The sequence below is a fragment of the Triticum aestivum genome, chromosome 5A (assembly GCF_018294505.1).
Source record: "Triticum aestivum cultivar Chinese Spring chromosome 5A, IWGSC CS RefSeq v2.1, whole genome shotgun sequence".
Taxonomy (NCBI): domain Eukaryota; kingdom Viridiplantae; phylum Streptophyta; class Magnoliopsida; order Poales; family Poaceae; genus Triticum; species Triticum aestivum.
The window spans coordinates 299,869,602-299,889,339 of record NC_057806.1 but is presented as its reverse complement, the minus strand read 5'-3'; the positions used below and the strand labels follow the sequence as shown (position 1 = coordinate 299,889,339).

General features: G+C 49.0%; 1 protein-coding gene across 1 annotated transcript; it reads left to right on the top strand.

Moving 5' to 3' along the window:
• Positions 1 to 7,374: 7,374 nt before the first annotated feature.
• On the top strand, positions 7,375 to 10,728 carry LOC123103039 (protein TRAUCO). Its single transcript, XM_044524527.1, has 2 exons — positions 7,375 to 8,657; positions 10,188 to 10,728. The coding sequence occupies exons 1-2, from the start codon at positions 7,685 to 7,687 to the stop codon at positions 10,460 to 10,462; spliced, it is 1,248 nt and encodes a 415-aa protein (XP_044380462.1). The 5' UTR covers positions 7,375 to 7,684; the 3' UTR covers positions 10,463 to 10,728.
• Positions 10,729 to 19,738: the final 9,010 nt, after the last annotated feature.

Sequence of the window (19,738 nt, the reverse complement as noted above, 5' to 3'; positions counted from 1 at the left end):
ACTCAAATCTTATTTCCACCCAATCCAAATCCTGTGAGAGAGAGTTGAGTGTTGGGGAGACTATCATTTGAAGCACAAGAGCAAGGAGTTCATCATCAACACACCATTTGTTACTTCTTGGAGAGTGGTGTCTCCTAGATTGGCTAGGTGTCACTTGGGAGCCTCCAACAAGATTGTGGAGTTGAACCAAGGAGTTTGTAAGGGCAAGGAGATCGCCTACTTCGTGAAGATCTATCGCTAGTGAGGCAAGTCCTTCATGGGCGAAGGCCGTGATGGAATAGACAAGGTTGCTTCTTCGTGGACCCTTCGTGGGTGGAGCCCTCCGTGGACTCGCACAACCGTTACCCTCCGTGGGTTGAAGTCTCCATCAACGTGGATGTACGATAGCACCACCTATCGGAACCACGACAAAAACCTCCGTGTCTCCAATTGCGTTTGAATACTCCAAACCCTTCTCTTTACATTCTTGCAAGTTGCATGCTTTACTTCCCGCTGCTCATATACTCATTGCATGCTTTCTTGATATGTATTGTGTTTGTTAAACTTGTTCTTAAACTCCACTTAAACTTAAGAATATTAAAAACTGCAACTTTTGGCAATTAGTGTCTAATCACCCCCCTCTAGACACCTCTTATTGATCCTTTCACAACATCGTCGTTTTATGTAGGGATAACTTAGCTTGTCTTGCTCAGAGTAGCCTCCTCCTCGTGAGGCGCTTGCTTCCTGGTGCCTGCCGAGGCCTCCTTGTCCTGGTAGGCGCTTAGGAACTGCAAAAAAATCATTAAGAGGCTTATCGTTCACCCGAGCCTTGGTCACAGGTGCCACTGGCCTTGACCCAGTGCTTCTTATCGCGGTACCCGAGGGGCACGGATTAGGAGAGGTGCGCCAGCTTATGAGCTCGAACGAGGGTGCCTCGCGAAAAACAAACGAAAGGCAGAAAAGGAAAAACGCTCACGAGGGCACCCGTCCAGCCCCCTCGCGAGGAATGCGAGAGAGAGCACAGGCTAAACTGAAGACGAAAACAGAGGCAGAAGGCGACCGAACCAAATCAGCGAAGAACACCAGGAGCAAACTTCAATTATAAGAGGGGCGAGCCAACTTCGGAAAGCAAATGAAAAGCCGCATCCGGCACCTAGTCTAGTCTTCATGTCTTCTCACCAGCGTGGAGCTAAGTGCTGCCACTAAGACATGGGAGGGAGCCCCCGAGGCCCAAGGGCGGCACTCCTGAGACTCCGTGGCGTGTACAACCCCACTCATTATTACATGAGAGTGTCACGGGCAGAGACCTTCACGGGCATGAGACCTTGCTTCACAGGCGCTGGGCCTTTCTTCATGGGTAGAACTTCTGGAGGTGCTGGATGTTCCAGGCGTTCTGGATGGGTACCCCGTCCTGTGTCTCCAGGCACACGGCGCCAGGCCTGAAGACATGGATGACCTTGAACGGGCCCTCCCACATGGGTGAGAGCTTATGTAGCCCTTCCCTGGAGAGCACCCGCCTCAGGACGAGGTCACCCACCTCGAGCGTCCTGGAGCGGACGCTGCGACAGTGGTACCGCCGCAGCGCCTGCTGGTATCTTGCCGCCCATAGTGCAGCTTCGCGGCGGTGTTCCTCCCCCAGCACGAGGTCCATCCTCCGCGTGGCGTCCTGCTGTGTCTCATCAAACACCAGGACCCATGCGGAGCGATGCATGACCTCATGAGGAAGAACCACTTCTGCTCCGTAGACGAGGAAGAATGGGGTCTCGCCCATTGTTTTGGTGGTGGTGGTGCGGATGGACCACATCACGTACTGGAGCTCATCGTGCCAGCCCCTGCCGCAGGCTTCGAGTTTCTTCTTGAAGGTCCTGGTCATGAGTCCTCTCAGGACCTCTGCGTTGGCACGTTCGGCTTGACCATTGCTCCGGGGGTGCGCCACCGAAGCGTAATAGATCTGCGTTCCAAGGTTAGCACAGTACATTCTGAAGAGATTACTGGTGAACTACGAACCATTATCGGTGATGATGCGGTTGGGGACCCCAAAACGGCTCATGAGACCCTTGATGAACTTGACCGCGGAGCCAGCTGGGATGGTGCGGATGGCTTCCACCTCCGCCCACTTAGTGAACTTGTCAATGGCGACGTAGAGGTATGATAGCCCCCAGGCGCCCGAGGGAATGGGCCCAGGATATCCAGTCCCCAGACTGCGAACGGCCACGAGAGTGGAATGGTCTGGAGGCCTTGAGCTGATTGATGCATTTGCTTGGCATGGAATTGGCAGGCCTCGCAGGACTTCACCAGCTCAGCTGCGTCATTGAGTGCCGTAGGCCAGTAGAATCTGCTGCTGAATGCCTTACCGACGAGGGTTCGTGACGACGAGTGGTGCCCGCAGTCCCCGCCGTGTATGTCGGCTAGCAGCTCCTTCCCCTGTTCCCTGGAGATGCAATGCAGTGAAACATCATTTGGCCGCTTCCTGTACAACTCACCATCATGGATGCAGTATGCCGTGGCTTGCCAGGCCACACGCTCCGCGTCCTCTTTCTTCTCTGGCAGCATCCCTTGCATCAGGTATTCCTTGAATTCCTTGGTCTAGCATCCCTCCTGGGGCTCGAGCGCCAAGAGTAGACGCGCTCCCGAAGTCGGGCCACAGGCTGGGGCTCCCGTGACAGGTGGCTGTGGGAGCTCCTCCTGAGGCTGCGCTATCCTTGAAAGCGGTGGTGCCGCCGATGGATTGAAGAGCCGCTCCTCGAAGACGCCAGGCTCTTGGGGCTGTCGCTTGGATGCCCTTCTGGCGATGTTGTCGGCTTCCTTGTTGGTTCCTCGGGGCATGTGCTGCAACTCCAGGCCCAAGAACTGCTTCTCCACCTTGCGTACTTCCGTGAGGTATGCCTCCATGTGTTCGTCCTTCGGCTCATATACCTTGTTGGAGAAGTTGACGAGGAGCTGCGAGTCGCCCTTGATGGTGAGACGCTTCACCCCCAGTGCCGCCACAACCTTCAGACCAGCTATGAAGCCTTCATACTCTGCAATGTTGTTGGAGACCTTCTCGCCCTGCTGGAAGCAGAGCTGCACGGCGTAGTAGAGCTTGTTCTGAGTGGGTGAGATGAGCACTGCTCCAGCCCCCGCACCTTGGCGCGCGAAGGCACCATTGAAATACATGACCCAGCCGTCGGGCGCCTTGCTTCCCGGCGAGAGGGACCGGTCCTCGCCTATTTCAAGCGTCGGGGCGTCCGTCCATTCTTCCACAAAGTCGGCGAGCGCGGCCCTCTTGATGACCCTGGTGGTGCTAAACTCCAACTGGAATGCCTGCAGCTCGATGTTCCACTCGGCGACCCTCCCGACGGAGTTGGGGCTCCCGAGCACCCTCTCCAGTGGGTAGGCCGAGACGACCTTGATGGGGTGGCCTTGGAAGTAGTGACGCAGCTTGCGCGAGGCCACCAGGAGCGTGAGTAGGAGCTTCTGAGGCATGGGGTACCATGCTCTCGCATCTCGCAACACTGTGCTAACGAAGTGTACCGGGTTCTCGACGGGGGTAGGCACACTGATGAGGCTTGCGCCTTCTAGGAGTTGGGGTGCCTCCTGAGGTGGTGGAGCCCCCAACGCTTGATCGCTTTTCGGGGCCTTTGCGGCTTCGGGGGCGTCGTCCTGCTGAGCTTGATCCTCTGCTGTCGCTGCTGCGGTCCTTGTGGCGCCCTCCTGGTCTTGCGTCGCCCCTGCTGGGGGCGTAGCTTGGCGTGATGCGCCCTTGTCTTGGTGTTCTTCCTGAACCGCCACTAGAGCCGCGCTGGCGGAGTAAGGAGTGGCGGCAAGATAAAGCACTAAGGGCTCAAGAGGTCGCGGCGCCACCATTACTGGAGGGCTGGTCAGGTCTTGAAATGGTCGGTCGGCCTCCGGGGTCCACTCGAATGGGCCCTTCTTCTTCATCAGCTTGAAGAAGGGTAGGGTATGCTCTCCCAGCTTGGAAATAAAGCGTCCCAATGCAGTCACCCGTCCAACAAGCTTCTGCATTTCCCTAAGGGTTTGCGGTGGACTCATGTCTTCAATGGCCTTGACCTTCTTTGGGTTGTCTTCGATCCCCCTATGGGACACAAGGAAGCCCAGCAGCTTGCCGGAAGGGACGCCAAACACGCACTTCTCCGGGTTGAGCCGCAAGTCCACCTGGCGGAGGCTTTCAAAGGTCTCCTCCAGGTCTTGTATCAAGGTCCTCGCCTCCCGAGACTTCACCACGATGTCGTCGACGTAGGCTTCAGCGTTCCTCCCGAGCTGCTGACCCAAAGCGATGTGCATGAGCCGCTGGAAGGTTGCGCCTGCGTTGCGCAGTCCGAAAGGCATGCAAGTGTAGCAGTACACTCCACACGGGGTCAGGAAGGCTATCTTCTCCACATCTTCTACCGCCATCTTGATCTGGTGATATCCTGAGAACGCATCCGGGAAGCACAGTAAGTCGCACTCGGCAGGGACGACAATCTGGTCGATGCAGTCGCACATGACACCCGCAGCCTCCAACTTGCGGGTTTCTTGGACGATGAAAGCTTGCTTCTATGTGGACTGCCGCCTCTCCTTCTACTTCACGGGGCGCACGTTGGGTCACACCTTCAGGTGGTGCTCTATCACCCCTCTTGAGACCCCCACCAGCTGATCGGGCTCCCAAGCGAACACTTCCTTGTTTGCGCGCAAGAACTTCACCAGCACCTCCTCCTGACCAGGCTCGAGGTTGGCGCCTATGGTAAAGGTTGCCCCCGAGGACCCGTCCTCCTCGACTGGCACTTTCTTGGTTTCTGCCTTGTCCTGAGTAAAAAACTGCTTCTTCTTGGTTGGTGCGGCTCCCTTGGCCTTGGAGGTATCCGCGTTGGCGGGCTGCGTTGTTGCGGCGGTCTTGAGGGCGAGCTTGAGTGTCATTAAGGCTTCCTTGGTGTCACCAATTACTGTGAGGACACTCTTGCTCCCGGGCATCTTCATGAGGTTGTAGGCCGGATGGGTAGCCGCCATGAACTGAGCCAGGACCGGGTACCCGAGGATGGCGTTGTACGGGAGGCTGATGTGGGCGATGTCAAAGTCGATGAGCTCGGTGCGGTAGTTGTCGCGCGTGCCGAAGGTCACGGGGAGGCGGATCTGACCCAGGGAGCGAGTAGAGCCTCCACCAACCCCTGAGAAAGACTTGCTAGGGCGGAGCCGCTCGAGCGGTACGTGAAGAAGGCTGAAGGCCTCGACGGAGAGCACGTTGAGGCCGGCGCTGCCGTCGATGAGCGTCTTGGTGATGGACACGTGGCAGATGGTAGGCGTGCAAAGCATTGGGAGCACACCTGAGCCGACGGTGGAGGCGGGATGATCCCCTGAGTCAAAGGTGAGGTCGGCCTCGGGTGCGGCCCAGCCCAGCGGAGCCCCCGGGCGCTTGGAAGTGGCACCGATTTGGCGAAAGAACGGTTTGACGTGACGATCAGAGGGTGATGCTTGTGAGCCGCCGAGGAGGGTCGCAACCGCGTGGTGCGCCGGCGCCGAATAGCCCACAACGAAGAGGCCGCATAACTCCTCCCAAGATGCCACCGTGGATCCGGAGAGGTTGAACAGCTAGGCGCGCGGTGCGCAATGAGGGCCATGGGAAGCCAGTTGACCATGACCTTGTCGTCGCCCCCGGCCTTAAGGACGGCCTCCTCATACGCCATCAGGAAAGCCGACGGGTCCACCGCGGCATCGTAGCGCGGCGGCATCTCCGGCTTGAACTTGGGTGGCCATTGCACTTGCCTCAAGGCGGGAGCAAGGCTCAGAGCCCCCGAGCGCCGTCGTGGGCACCCGTAGATCCAGCCGGAAGGGCGGTGCCAGCCATGGAGAATGGGCGCGAAGACGGTGGAGCGCGAACCGACGGAAGGAAAACTCCGGCGTACCCCTACCTGGCGCACCAAATGTTGGATTTCGGGTTCCAGCAAAACCCTTAAGGTTCGAACACCGGGGTGCGCGCGAAGATCTCTCCCTCACAGATCACGCCCTCAAGCACTTCGCGATCTCAAAGGCTAGCTCGACGAACTCGCAACACAAGGGACGCAAGATTTATACTGGTTCGGGCCATCGTTGTGGTGTAATACCCTACTCCAGTGTGGTGTGATGGATTGCCTCTTGGGCTGATGATGAACAGTACAAGGGGAAAAACAGCCTCCTAAGGAGAGGTGTTCTTGTGCTTGGTGGGTGTGAGGCTAAGGATGAAATGGCTCCGATCCAAGATGGGGTCCATCCCCTAGCCATGGTGGTGGCAAGTCCTATTTATAGAGGCCCTGGTCCTCTCTCCAAATATTGAGCGGGAATGGAGCTAACAACGGCCGATTTGAAAGGGGACAACTAGTACAGTTTATCCTGACAATAATAGTCTTCGCCTACCAAAGGCTCTGATGGTGACGCCGTTTTGGACTTCACGATGACCTCCCTCCTGCCGTCCTGCTGGTCTTGGTCTCGTTGCACTGATATGGAAACCTTTGCTTGACGCCTTGGTACTCTTTGTCTGCGCTTGCCTCCTTAGCACCAAAAAGGAAACAATGACACTGTGCGCGCTGGCACCCGCCTGGCGCCCGTCTAATCTCGATCGTCATGTCTCACGTCATTGAAACCTCGCGAGGTTTGCCTGACCTTGATCTCTTCGCCCCTCACGAGCCAGCCTGAGAGGCCGCTCCTGAGGAGGTCTTGTGTCATCCGCTTCGCGAGGCTTGGCCTCTCGCGAGGATCTTGAATGCTTGTTGGTGAAGATGGACCGTACGGGCCCGCTTGTAGAGCCACGCCGTGGCCCGCAGGCAGGCAAGTCTGGAGACTCGCAATTTCCAGTACGTCGACAATTTAGATGTCCAAATGATCTAGAAATCGAAGCAGACCTCATGCAATAAATTATCTACAATCCAAAAATATTTTTTAAGCTTTTGTAAATTATTTTCTGACCATGTATATATAAGTATGGGCACCGAATCGCTGCACTTGATAATAAGTCCCTTCCCGGAGGAGAACTTTTGGTGTATGGGGACATATGCACCCTATATAGATTTTTTTTTAGTAATTCAGCAAAAAGTCAAAAATTCCTGAAAATATTTTTGAAATAAACTCGACCTTCTATTGTACTCGTGAGAAATAAAATCCAAAAAAATATATCCTTTTGACTTCTTTTCAAAAAGACAATTTTTTGGCTGAAATAGTGTGAATAGTGACCTATAATAGGAAATAAATTTTGTCTTTTTTACTGTGAGGTCAACTTTTGTATTTTTTTCGTCGACATTTATATATCAATGCAAAAGTAAGTCAAGTGTTTTGTCCAAATAGTTCTTACCTATTTTGACTTTTTATTAAAATATTAAAAAAATCCTCATATAAGGTGCATATACAAAGTGTATTTCCCGTCTCTTCCCGTGTTAAAAAGAAAAGAGAGAGTAGGCAGGCAGATGGGATGGGGTGCAGGGCTTGTTTGTGCCTGTGCGTGCGGGGTGCTCACGTCTCCGGCCTCGGGCGTTGCCGTTGCTCCTCGCGAGCGCGCTGCCGCCGATGACATGTGAACTCGTCGCCATCCCCGCCCCGCAGCACGAACCAGAAAAAGGAAGCTTTGGCGCCGCGCTCCTGCTGGCGACTCCCCTGAGCCCCAACAAAACCCAGGCAAAATCGAAACCGTCGCCACCCAAATCACACCCAAACCCTCGAGCCGCTTCCCAATCCCCAGCTCCCTACTGCCCCTCTTCCCCCGATGGCCGACGCCGCCTTTCCCTCTCCCGCGATGTTGCCGCCGTCCGATTCCGACCTGCTCCTGCCGCCCACCGACGCCCCGACCCCCGAAGCCGCCGCCAGGACCCCCAACCTCCCCGACACCCCCGCCTCCGCCGCGGATCCAGAGACCCCCTTCTCCGACGCCAACACCGCCTCCGACGCCGACGTTTCCGCCGTCGCCCCGCTCTACGCGGCGGCCGTGGATGACGCCGAGGACGACGGGATCAACGACCCCTCGGGCGCCGCCAGGAAGCACATGACCCTCGCGCCCCCGGCCCCGCCAACCAAGAAGTCCAAGAAGAAGGGCGGCAACTGCGTCTGGACCAGGCCCAACTCCCGCAAGGGGAAGAAGAAGGCCAAGCCGCCCGGTCACGCCGTCGCCGGCGGCGCCGGCGCCAGCGGAGCCGGCCGCCCCAGGCCCTCCTGTGGCGAGGACGAGTTCCTCCTCACCCCGGCACCCCGCCTCGCGGCCGAACGCAACGACGACGGGCCCGAACTGCCTGTGCTCCTCTCGCGTGTCTACAAGTCCGAGAAGATCGAGGTCTCGGAGGATCGCCTAACCGCAGGCAGCACCAAGGGCTACCGCATGATACGTGCCACCCGTGGCATTGCATCCGGTGCTTGGTATTTTGAGGTCAAGGTCATGCACCTTGGTAGCTCCGGCGCCACCCGTCTCGGCTGGGCCACCAACAAGGCTGACATCCAGACACCTGTGGGTTGCGACAGCTTTGGTTTCAGTTACCGCAGCGTTGATGGCTCCAAGGTGTACAAGGCCTGGAGGGACAAGTACGCCAATGAAGGGTATGGTGAAGGAGATGTCCTAGGCTTCTACATTTCTCTGCCTCAGGGCGAGCTGTATGAGCCCAAACAACCTGACCTGGTTAAGTACAAGGGGATGCCTTTCCATGCACAAGGTCTCAAGGATGAGAAGAAGACGCCGGATCCAGTTCCTGGTGAGTAATCTTTCTTAAGGTTCCTCTTCATATGTTCATTCTTTATGCTAAACTGCAGGAATGGAGTACTTAGGTTTTAGGATAACATATTCAACAGAGTAATTCTTTAATGTGAAATTGTGAATATATGGCTACTCGATTTTGTATGTATGTTAGTTACTAGAAAAGTTTATAGATCGTCGTATGCAGCAATTATGTGCTTATCTCATTTGTCATTTGTCCTCGTACTGTCCATACTTCACAACTGCAGCAGCAGCTACGAAGCCTCTTTTTGAAATGGGTGCATTCTGTCTTTTTCAACCTTATGACTTATGCAAGTTCCAAATACCTGTGTGGGCACTGGGATACTTATATGTGTTCCAAATCTCCATTGCACATACTAGAACTTACGACGTGTTTGGTTCGGCGAATTTGGTGCGGTTTCCAATTCCCACGCTTTCTGGAAGTGCAGAATGCGTTTGGTTTGCATACTACGCCTTCTGTAGTAGCGATTTCCGATGTGCGGTTTTGCAAAGTCGGAACCAGCTGAGCGGAAGGTGGTTAGGAAACTGGACAAGACCGAACGAACCAAACAAAGTCAGTATCCTGTAAAGAAGAATCAGAAGCGACACTTACCTATTTCCGAAACCCATTACATTACCTGAGCAGGAACCAAACGCGTCGTTAATTTCATTTCACTCACTCATATTGTGATATTTCCCATAGGTAGTCACCTAGTCAACCTAATAGGTGATATTATTTCCTTTGAAGTATGGAGCGGCATTTGATGCAGAAGCATGATGATGGATGCAGCATACTGTCCATTGACTAAAGCATAAAAAGAAAATCAATCAAGTGGCATTTAGTTGTCAAATGACATCGCCTAAAACGCAGCAGTTGCAATTCATACAAGTTTCTCAATTCTTATATGAATTTACTAAATTAGTTTCTGCCAAGGATGGTGTATATTGTTTCAGATATCAAAATGTAAGCTCTCAATGTCCATGTTCCACGAAAAGCTTTGCAATTCTGACCTTTGCTAGCCCCTTCTGCACAGTGGACTCCACTACTCACCACCCCTTCATACGAATGTATCATCTGCTTTTCCGGCACATCATAGTTATTCTGGTTCGGTTGCTTCTGCACATTCTGATTCTCAATCAAACCATGTCTTTGTTAGCCCATTGGTATGAATTCAAAGTTTATGACGTTGTGGTTAATTTCTTGTTCATGCATTTTTGCATATCTAGTCTATCATAGCACCTTCATGTCTTGCATCATTAGTGAAATCAGAAATTTCATTGTTATGTTTACAAGGATTTAGTTACCCTTGTAGCTCTGATTGAGATTTTCAATAGTGGGTGTTCAGTACATATACAGTCAACAGACCCTATAAGAAAGGTGTTTCCTTGGTGTTTTTGCAATTTGAAATAAAGAATCCCAGCTATTGTTGTCTTGCCCTTGCATGCCACTTCCTGCTTCCAACTTCTCCAAACTCTATTCATAGGGCCTGTTGTCTTGTTATTGACTTCAATCTAACTGCAAATGTAGGAAGTGAGATAGTTTACTTCAAGAACGGGGTATGCCAAGGCACGGCCTTTGAGGATATTCCTGGAGGGCGCTACTACCCAGCTGCATCAATGTACTCACTGCCTGATGAGCCAAATTGTGAGGTCAGGTTCAACTTTGGGCCTGATTTCACGTTCTTCCCTGAAGACTTCGCAGGCCGTCCTGTCCCTCGGCCAATGAGCGAGGTACCTTACCAGGCATATGAGCTGAAGAATGAGGGACCTGCTGAAAATGGTAATGCTGAAAAGGCTGGTTAGTGTAGTTATCTTGCTGTTTTCATTATTCTGTCGAACATACCCGTGGAGTCCACTAGCTATTTAGTGCTATGGCGAAGCTTACTGACGAACTTACCTTATCCTAGTTAAAATGCAGCAAACTGGCTGACGGTTGCTGCTGGTTTCTTGATTATTATGGCGAAGCTTACTGATCATATTTTATTGCATCCTAATTAATTAAATTACAGCAGACATGTTGATGGCTGTAGCGTGTTTATTAATTGCATTGCGAAGTTTATTCATGAATATATATTTATCTGGCTAGAATGTATGATACGGTGATGTACCAGGTTTAGGACCAGAGTTATAAACATACCGATTTGCGAAAAAAGCTTCTAGAGTGTTGTTTGGAACACGTGAAATTTTCTTGAATTCTGCAGGAATTGTATTTTTCTTGTGAAATTTCTGTGTTCTAGATGAAGCGGGTGCTTGTGGGTCAGCAAGCAGTTTTGTCTCTCCGTTTACCACTTAGTTCTCCACGTATGACAATTCAAAAAATATATGTTTATATGTAGCTAACCATTGTGTTCTAAGCTTGGCCTTTTTTTTTGAGGGGAAATGCCTATTCGGCGCACTTTATTTAGAAGCCAACAAAGTTACATCATGAATAAAAAATGGAAGTAAAAACTAGGGGGGACATCATCCCAAAAAATAAAAGACTTCGACTCATGAATGTTTTGCTAAGTTGTTCTAAGCTTGGCGGGCTAAGTTGCATTTATCGTATCCCGTTTGATCTTGTTCAACAGAGCTCCTAAAACTGATCTTTATATAGCGGTTCGGACGGGCCTTTTCAGCTCCCGTGCTCGGATGAGCCCGGGAGTGAACAGTAAAATCATTAAAAATACAAAACAAATTCAAACAATTCTGATATTTTTTGTGCTAAAGCTGCTTGAGTGTGTGATGTTCATGCCAAATTTCAGAATATTTGGACATTTAAGTAGCTCTTGGCAAAAAAGACAAATTCGGGGTCTGAAAAAGTTTATGTTTTGTACTATTCGGACCTGAATTTGTCCGAGAGCTACTCAGATGTCCGAATGCTTTGAAATTTGGCACGAAAATCACACACTCAAGCATCTTTCACCACAAAAAGTTATGATTTTTTTTTGAATTCTTTGGTATTTATTTTTATTTTACTGTTCATTGGTGTAGATGAGCTCGGTTCCAAATTGGATATTCGTTTCTTTCAAAACATTTCTCTATTCTTTTCCTTACTCTTGCAGAGCCCAAGCGCAGCGTGTCAACTTAGGGCTCCTTTGGTTCCAAGGAATTTTACGGTGTTTAGATCTTTTTCTCTACGGTGGTCGTTTGATTAGCATGATTGGAATTATTAGGAATTTTTACATAGAATTATTTTTCCTTTTTGGTGCTATCAGACACTTTTCCATCCAAATTCCTATAGTTTCGTAATCTTGTACTGTTCACTAGTCCATAATACTCTCTTCCCGCATTCTGGGAATCCCGTGAATCAAAGAGATTCTAAGGGCATCTCCAACTATCCTCAGACCTTGCGGGCCGCGATGTTCAGACCGCGGAAGCCATTCAACGTGGATCTGTATCGGTCTGCATGACGGTCCTTATGTATTTTCGCCCGCAAATTGAAGACAAACATGAGGATGCTTTGCAGGAGTTTGGACAGCTGCCACGCCCACTTCTGACCGCCTTGGCCCACTCAAACCCACTCCCTCGTCCGCACGCGCTTCGTATCCAAAACGATTAGCGCCGCTCCAAAGCGTCAGTGCCCGCATTCATGCATGGCCAGAGCGGACACGACCGCTCACTGGCGTCGGCATTGAAGCGGTCGGAATCAATCCGGCAGGAATCCATTGTGCCCGCCCAAGTGGCGTCTGGATCCCGAGAGGAGTCCGCCCAATAGCTGTCCGAATCAATTCGGCAAGAATCCATTGCGCCCGCCCCAGTGGCGTCTGGATCCGGCGCGTGGTGCGTCGACGTTGCTTCGTCGGAATGCGGTCCGTCTGGCGCCCCAACACTATGGCGAAGGCGCAACCCATTCGTTAGTGCACCGAGTCGAAGGTAAATGCCCGAACTTATGGCCGTCCGATGGGAAGGCTAATATGGCATGACATGTCCTTCTCACGAGGCAACAACAACCCTCACGATAGAGGTCGGCGAGGCAGAGTTGCACGCCGCACAGTCACTACAGGGTGACCGACAACCCTTGGTATGACAATTGCTCATGGTGGACGTGTTGGGCCCTGGCCACGATGGATCTATTGTGGACCTCACATTGACTGGCGACGTGCAGGCCATGGGCTCCGATGAGGAAGAGTATGGCATGGGAGACGGCGGCTCCTCGAGTCCCATGAACTTGTCCGTGTCCTATGCTATTCTACCCGTCGGTGACCACACCTTCATTTCAAGGGGCTTAGCCGGCCTCCACACATGGACACAATCATAGGCAGACGAGTGCTGGCGAAGATTTAGATTAGGTTTTATATTGTATGGATTTAAGGATTTTTAATGAAGGAATCCGGTTGTGAAAGAGGAAAGATGAGGTGTGAACAATCACTATTTGTGGACGCGCCTGGTATGTCCGCGGATTATTTGAGGGGCCAGATTTACTGTATGTGGTTGTAGATGCCGTGAGGCAGCATATGAGATTGAATGGTAATCGATATTGGCAATTGCTCAAGCTCTCCAAGCTTAGGTGGATGTAAGTAGCACCTCGGTGCTGCCTCCTTGCTACATGCCCTAAGGCTCGCCCTAAGCGGATCAATAATACTACACCTACATAACTCTTTACGAAGCTTTATGTAATCCTTTCAACCAACTAATCTCCCCCCTGATTTTCGGGGGGTGGGCCTGTCCCTCTCCCTACACCCAATAATAATGCCCCACATTGGTCAGTCCGTTAGTTTACATAACTTTTTTACGTATGTCTAGCATTGCTCCAAGCGGATCTTTTTCAAAGGAATCAAGAGCACACATTGTGTATAGTGGTGTTAGGGCATCTCCAAGGCGGACTTGTAAACGTCCGCAACTGTCCGGGCTGCGCTGTCCGGACCGCGGAAGCCATCCAACGCGTGTCTGTATTGGTCCGCAGGGCGATCCAGACGCGGTTTCTCCTGCAAATTAGAGACAAAAGTGTGGAGCTTTGCGGGAGTCCGGACACCCGAAACATAGGACTCCGACACCTCGGCCCACTCAATCCCCTTCCCGGTCCCATTTCCTTCCACTCTGCCTCTTCTCCCCCTTGCTTTGCATCTACACCCTCCACCTCAGCCGTCGTTGTTGTTCGTCTCCGGTCGCCACAGAGGCATTGCTGGACATCCGTAACCAGCACCTATGCGACCGCTCGCCGTTCTGACGGAGCTTTTAGCCCTGGAGCCGTTTGTACCCAGGTACACTCCGCCCCTATAGACGTTCTCTATGGCGGACACCACGCCTGGCAGGTGTTCGGTCAAATGTCATTGAGCTTATTTTCAAATGCTACATCGTTTTTTAGAGTTCAAAGGATGGTGAGCTACTCGACCATGGATGATGAGTTGTTGTGCTACGCGTGGCTGGCTGTATCCACATATTTCATAGGCAGGACCAAAGGGACGCCCTTCTGGGAGCAAGTGCATGAAAATTTTCATGCCGAAAAGCACATTTCACACTACGACATGTACATCACTCAACGACGCAAAGTGAGGCCGTTGTCGTATCGCTGGCGCGCTATCCAGGTCAGCGTCATCAAGTTTTGCAACTTGGTTAGTCAGCTCAAGGCAAGGTGGCCATTGCACACAGACATGGAGGAAATGGTAAGTTTTACTTCCTCTTGCTCAAGTTGTTGATTGATTCATTCACTCAATGTTGGTGTACACATTATATGTAACCCGCATGCGCCGTCGTGGTGTACCACAGGTCAAAGGGATGGCCATTTACGTGCACACACTATTGGATGAAGCTGAAGGGGAAGTATGTGTGGGAGTACATGATCCGTTCATGAAAAACTTGTTTGACATCCGGAATCTAGTCGAATTTGAGACCTTGTTGTACTAGAATTAATTTGCATCCTATGTGTGGATGATTCGTGGCCCATAATTCCTTCCACCTCTTGGCCTTTTTAGGCCCGTAGATATTTAAATTAAATATAAAATGTTATAAATACTTCTAGACCATTTGAAAGATAGAGAAATGGGTCTAGAAGGGGGGGAGGGGGGTGATTAGACCCTTAACAAGTAAACATGACAGTTTTTAGAATTCTTCAAGTTAAGGTTGAGTTTAGCGCATGTTAATAGGCACACAATGCATTTTACACAAGCATAGCAAGAGTATGGGCAGTGGAAAGAGTAAAGCACGCAAGTGCAAGAATGTAAAGTGATGGGAATTGGAAAGTGCAAACGCAATGGAGACGCGGAGATTTTTGGCGCGGTTACGATAGGCGGTGCTATCGTACGTCCATATTGATGGAGACTTCAACCCACGAAGGATAACGACTGCGCGAGTTCATGGAGGGCTCCACCCACGAAGGGTCCATGAAGAAGCAACCTTGTCTATCCCACCATGGCCATCGTCCACGAAGGACTTGCCTCACTCGGGTAGGTCTTCACGAAGTAAGTGATCTCCTTGCCCTTACAAACTTCTTGGTTTAACTCCACATCATGTCAGAGGCTCCCAAGCGACACCTAACCAATCTAGGAGACACCGCTCTCCAAAAGGTAATAGATGGTGTGATGATGATGAACTCCTTGCTCTTGTGCTTCAAATTATAGTCTCCCCAACATCAACTCTCTCACACAGATTTGGCTATGGTGGAAGAAGGATTTGAGTGGAAAGCAACTTGGGGAAGACTAGAAATCAAGATTCAAATGGTAGGAATGGAATCTCTTGATCTCAACACATGAGTAGGTGGTTCTTTCTCAGAACATGAGTAGTGAAAGTGTAGGCACGTTCTGATGGCTCTCTTACTGAGTTAGAGGGGATGGAGACGTATATATATAGCCTCCACACGAAATCCAACCGTTACACACTTTTGACTCAACTCGGTGGCACCGACCTGTGTAAAAGATATGAATGTTGGAGGTCTCGGTGGGATCGACCGGAAACAACTCGGATGGACCGATGTGCAATGGTTAGGGCAAACCTTGTTTCGGTGGCATCGATTGCATCAACTTGGTAGGACCGAAGTGAAGCAATAAGGCAATAAAATTTGGCAAGCCATCTTGGTGGCACCGATCGGAAAACTCGGTAGGACTGAAATAATTGCAACAGGTTCCAGAGAGTTGGCAAGGCCATCTCGGTGGATCCAATTTGTTAGGGTTTGGCCGTGGCAGTGTCCAGATGAACTCGGTGGGTCCGGATAGGGAAGTTTTGGTGGGACCGAGTTGGAATTTAGGGTTTTGGACAGATTTGGATAGAGAAAGTGGTTGAGGGTTTTGGAGCAATATCACTAAGCACTTGAGCAAATAGATCATAATCAAAACCTCATCCCCTTTTAACGGTATTGGATCACTTAACCAAAAATGTAGAGTCTTGAGCTTTTGCCAATCCATGTCCTTAGCATTTTGAAGGGGGGCCCACATCCTCTCACCCTTACCATGCCACTATTGAACTTGTCTGGAATATTCTAGATAGAACTATTAGTCCAACAAAAGATATGTTGTTATTAATTACCAAAATCACCAAGCGAGCACTTATGCTTTCAACCTCCCCATTTTGGTAATTGATTACAACATACATCAGAGCTTCAAGTAATAATGTGATGAGTAGTATATTAAAGCTTTGAAGAAACATGTAACTTGCATAAGCTCCCCCTACATGTGTGCAGTCATGTATATGATAGAATTAGAAGATATGTGAATGCACAACATGACATAATGAGTAATGAGTTACATGTATCTTGGCTATATGCATCAGAGCGAAAAGAATGAAAGATGTACCTTCTTGTTTATGATTCCCTCTTGCAAATAATATGTGCGAAAGTTAGATATCATCATGCACATGAGTGAGATGCATATACTTACCTTGTGGTCCTTGAATTGGTTCTTGAAGAAGTAAGCTTGAGAAAACAGGGTTAGATAGCACAAGAGAACTTCAATCAAGAAAGAGACCTCAAGATCCACAAGAATACCAAGACTGGGATGACATGTAATTTGATGGCTGTCACAGAGTGAGTACTTTGTTTAAATATAGACATGTCCCCAAAGAATTAAAGATCTGCAATAAATTTCCAAGGATTTTTCTCTCCCCTAAACATAATCTTCCTCTCCCCCTGAATCTAGCATTGGATAATGGGAGTGGTAGGGTCAGATAAAATCAGAGCAAAATAAATTGAAGCAAAATATACTCAATTAAAATAATTGGCATGTTTCTCCCCTCTTAGAGACATGTGAATTCTCTCCTCTTATGATAGTGCATATCTCTCTTTCTTTCTTAGAAGAGCTTAAAATACGATAAGCTTTTGATATGCATTTATCTGTAAGGATAAGCTTTGATGTACATCTCTCTCCCCCCTTTGACATCAATTTCTAAGAAGGGTAGGCTTCAAGGTTATGAGTCAAGTGAGTGCGGTCCTGTAGAGGCACAACTAAGCAGAATGCAACTTTAGATCTAGATAGAGGGAAAGAATCATTGAGTGGAGCCGGAAAGAATAAAAAGTAAAATGTGGCAAAATGCTTTCTTAGCAGTGAAATCGGTGGCGTCGATTTGTGTCGATCGGTGACCCCAAGATAGTGAAGTCATAGATAGACCATACCAGTGGAGCCGAATTAGTCCAGTTCGGTGAAATCGATGAACTGCGTACAAGTTTTACTTGCACTTCGGTCCAACCGATAAGCTTTTGATCTGAGTGGCCGAGTTCAATGCAGAGGGAAAACTTTGTCATCTCAGCTCACTTGCAATAGAATGTTCACAAAGATTTTCAAGGAATTTTGATAGAATTTGCAATGAATTTTGTAAGTGCATCTAGTGCCCCTTAGTGATTTTGGTGTATTGAAGACTTATAGGTTAAGGGACTAATGCGTGTGTGAGTGTACATAGGTCTATAAGTCTATGAGGAGTTTGATATTTACAGGAAAAGTCGACCCCTAAAAATGAATTCTTCGACTGAAATTTTGGTATTTCTGAAGACTTTCATGAAGACTTTGAAAGTGAAGAAATTGGTGTGTCCGTGAAGACTTGATATTCACGCGAGAAATATGAAGCTTGAAGACTTTCGTGTTCATAGTTTTGTTTTTCTCTTCCTTGAGTCATAGGAAACACCGTACTATTAAAGGGGGTCGAGGAAATACTAAGGAAAAATTTCCATGTGATGCTCAACTCAAAATCCTACACCTACCAATCCCTTTGAGCGAAGCCATTGGAAATCTCATACAGTTCAGTCAATTTCTTCAGTGACAGAGACGAAGTTCTTCTGGTCTCTGAGGAATTTGTCCTGACTGAGGAGTTAGGAATTCGCCAGTGCGGATTGCCTACACAGTGAGGAACATGATAGCCCTGAGGATTTTTCTACTCAAAATTCCGACCGTTGCTGTGCCATGCGCCAGTTGTTCTAAAATATCTATCCACCTAACGGTCATATTATTGAAGGGCATTTATGTCTTATCATGTCGGGCTGCTCCCTAGGCTATAAATAGCCGCCCCCTACAACCACTAGCTGGTTGGCTGCTCCGAGAGAAACTGACACTTGTCATTTGAGAGCAACCCATCCTCTGAGGACTTTGAGCGAAAATCATCAAGTGAGGAAAAACCAAAAACCCAAAACCCAAACACCTACAAACCCCAAGTGATTGAGCATCACTGAAGAGATTGATCTTGAGTGGATCCGACGCTTGTTACCTTTGAAGACTGTGCTTCTTCCAGACGGTTAGGCGTCATGGTCTAGAGCATCCAAGAGGAATTGTGGATCGCCGAGTGACCAAGTTTGTGAAGGTTTGGAAGTCGCCTGAAGACTTACCATGAGTGATTGGACGAGGTCTGTGTGACCTTAGTTCAAGGAGAATACGGTGAGGACTGGGTGTCTTGGACTAAGTGTCCTTGACTGGGTGGCCGGGACTGTGTGTCCTCGAGTTTAAATACTCAGCCGCTCCAACCAAACGTACAACTGAGACAGCAGTTGGAACTGGTCTACCAAATCATTGTCTTCACCAAGCTTACTGGTTCTATTTCCTCAACTCTTTCATTTCCTCATAACTGTGCTGTATGTTTGTTCATATCTGTGTTTGAAGACTTTGACTGAAGACTTTCTCAATTTCCTCAGTACAATTTCTTCAGTCTGTTTGTCTTCATCCTGTGTTATCCTGTGATTACGCTTCCTGTACTCTGTGCCTGTCTTCATTTCATCATGATGACTATGCTTGTATTCTATTGTGTTTACTTTTGAGTACTTATTCCGCTGCTAGTAGTTCTTCGCTAAGGAATTTCCTCACCGGCAAATTCCTCAGTGAAGAATTTCATAAAAATCGCCTATTCACCCCCCCTCTAGTCGATATAACGCACTTTCAAATTTGAGTTAAAGAAAAGAGAAATTACAAAAAATAGAAAAGGATCTAGATGAAGTTCTTTTAAAAAAGGAAAACACTATTGCAAAAGAAATGCTAAAGAAGTGCAGCTAAGGAAAGGAAACACTAGAGAACTTCATCTAGAGGGGGTCGGCGAGAAAGTCACCTATGTTAGAGTATATTGACTTAGGAGTCAAGTGATATCACTTGATCATAGGTCATACTCATCGTTTAAGCTCAAAATGGGATGACCATTTTCATTTAAGTGTCTTAATGTATTCACATCGTGTTGAGTTGCTTTGACTCATGACTTGGAGCAAAGCTTCTCTAAGATGGAAGGACATACCTTGGGTTCGTTGTTGAACTTGATCATGTAGTCGAACTTGTGGTGGATGTTCATATGTATTGAGTTGGGAGCATCTGTTTTGTATTTGAAGCTCATCTTTCTACATGGTTTAGTCTTGCAAGGAATAACACTTATGTATCCAAATTGACAAGAGTGAATTACATCATATGAATATTGTCAAAGCATATGTAGAATGTAGACTTGTTCCTTGATCACAACAACCAAAGCATAACTACTTGGTCATGACAAGATTGCTCAAGATATGATTGATTTGCAATCTTATGGAATGAGGCTCATCCAAGTACCTACAAGGGTTAGATACCATACAAGGATGCAAATGTATCCAAGATAAATGATCATCATCATAAGAGAAATATCAAGGATTAGTCACATAGGCTCATGCCTTGCATGTATCCAAATAGAAGCTCTACTCCAAATTTGAGGCATCAATGATGTTCAACTCACTCCTTA

Coding starts and splice junctions, on each gene's coding strand:
- LOC123103039 (XM_044524527.1), top strand. CDS start 7,685: ATGGCCGACGCCGCCTTTCCCTCTCCCGCGATGTTGCCGCCGTCCGAT. Junction 8,658..10,187: donor GACGCCGGATCCAGTTCCTG/GTGAGTAATCTT, acceptor CTGCAAATGTAG/GAAGTGAGATAGTTTACTTC.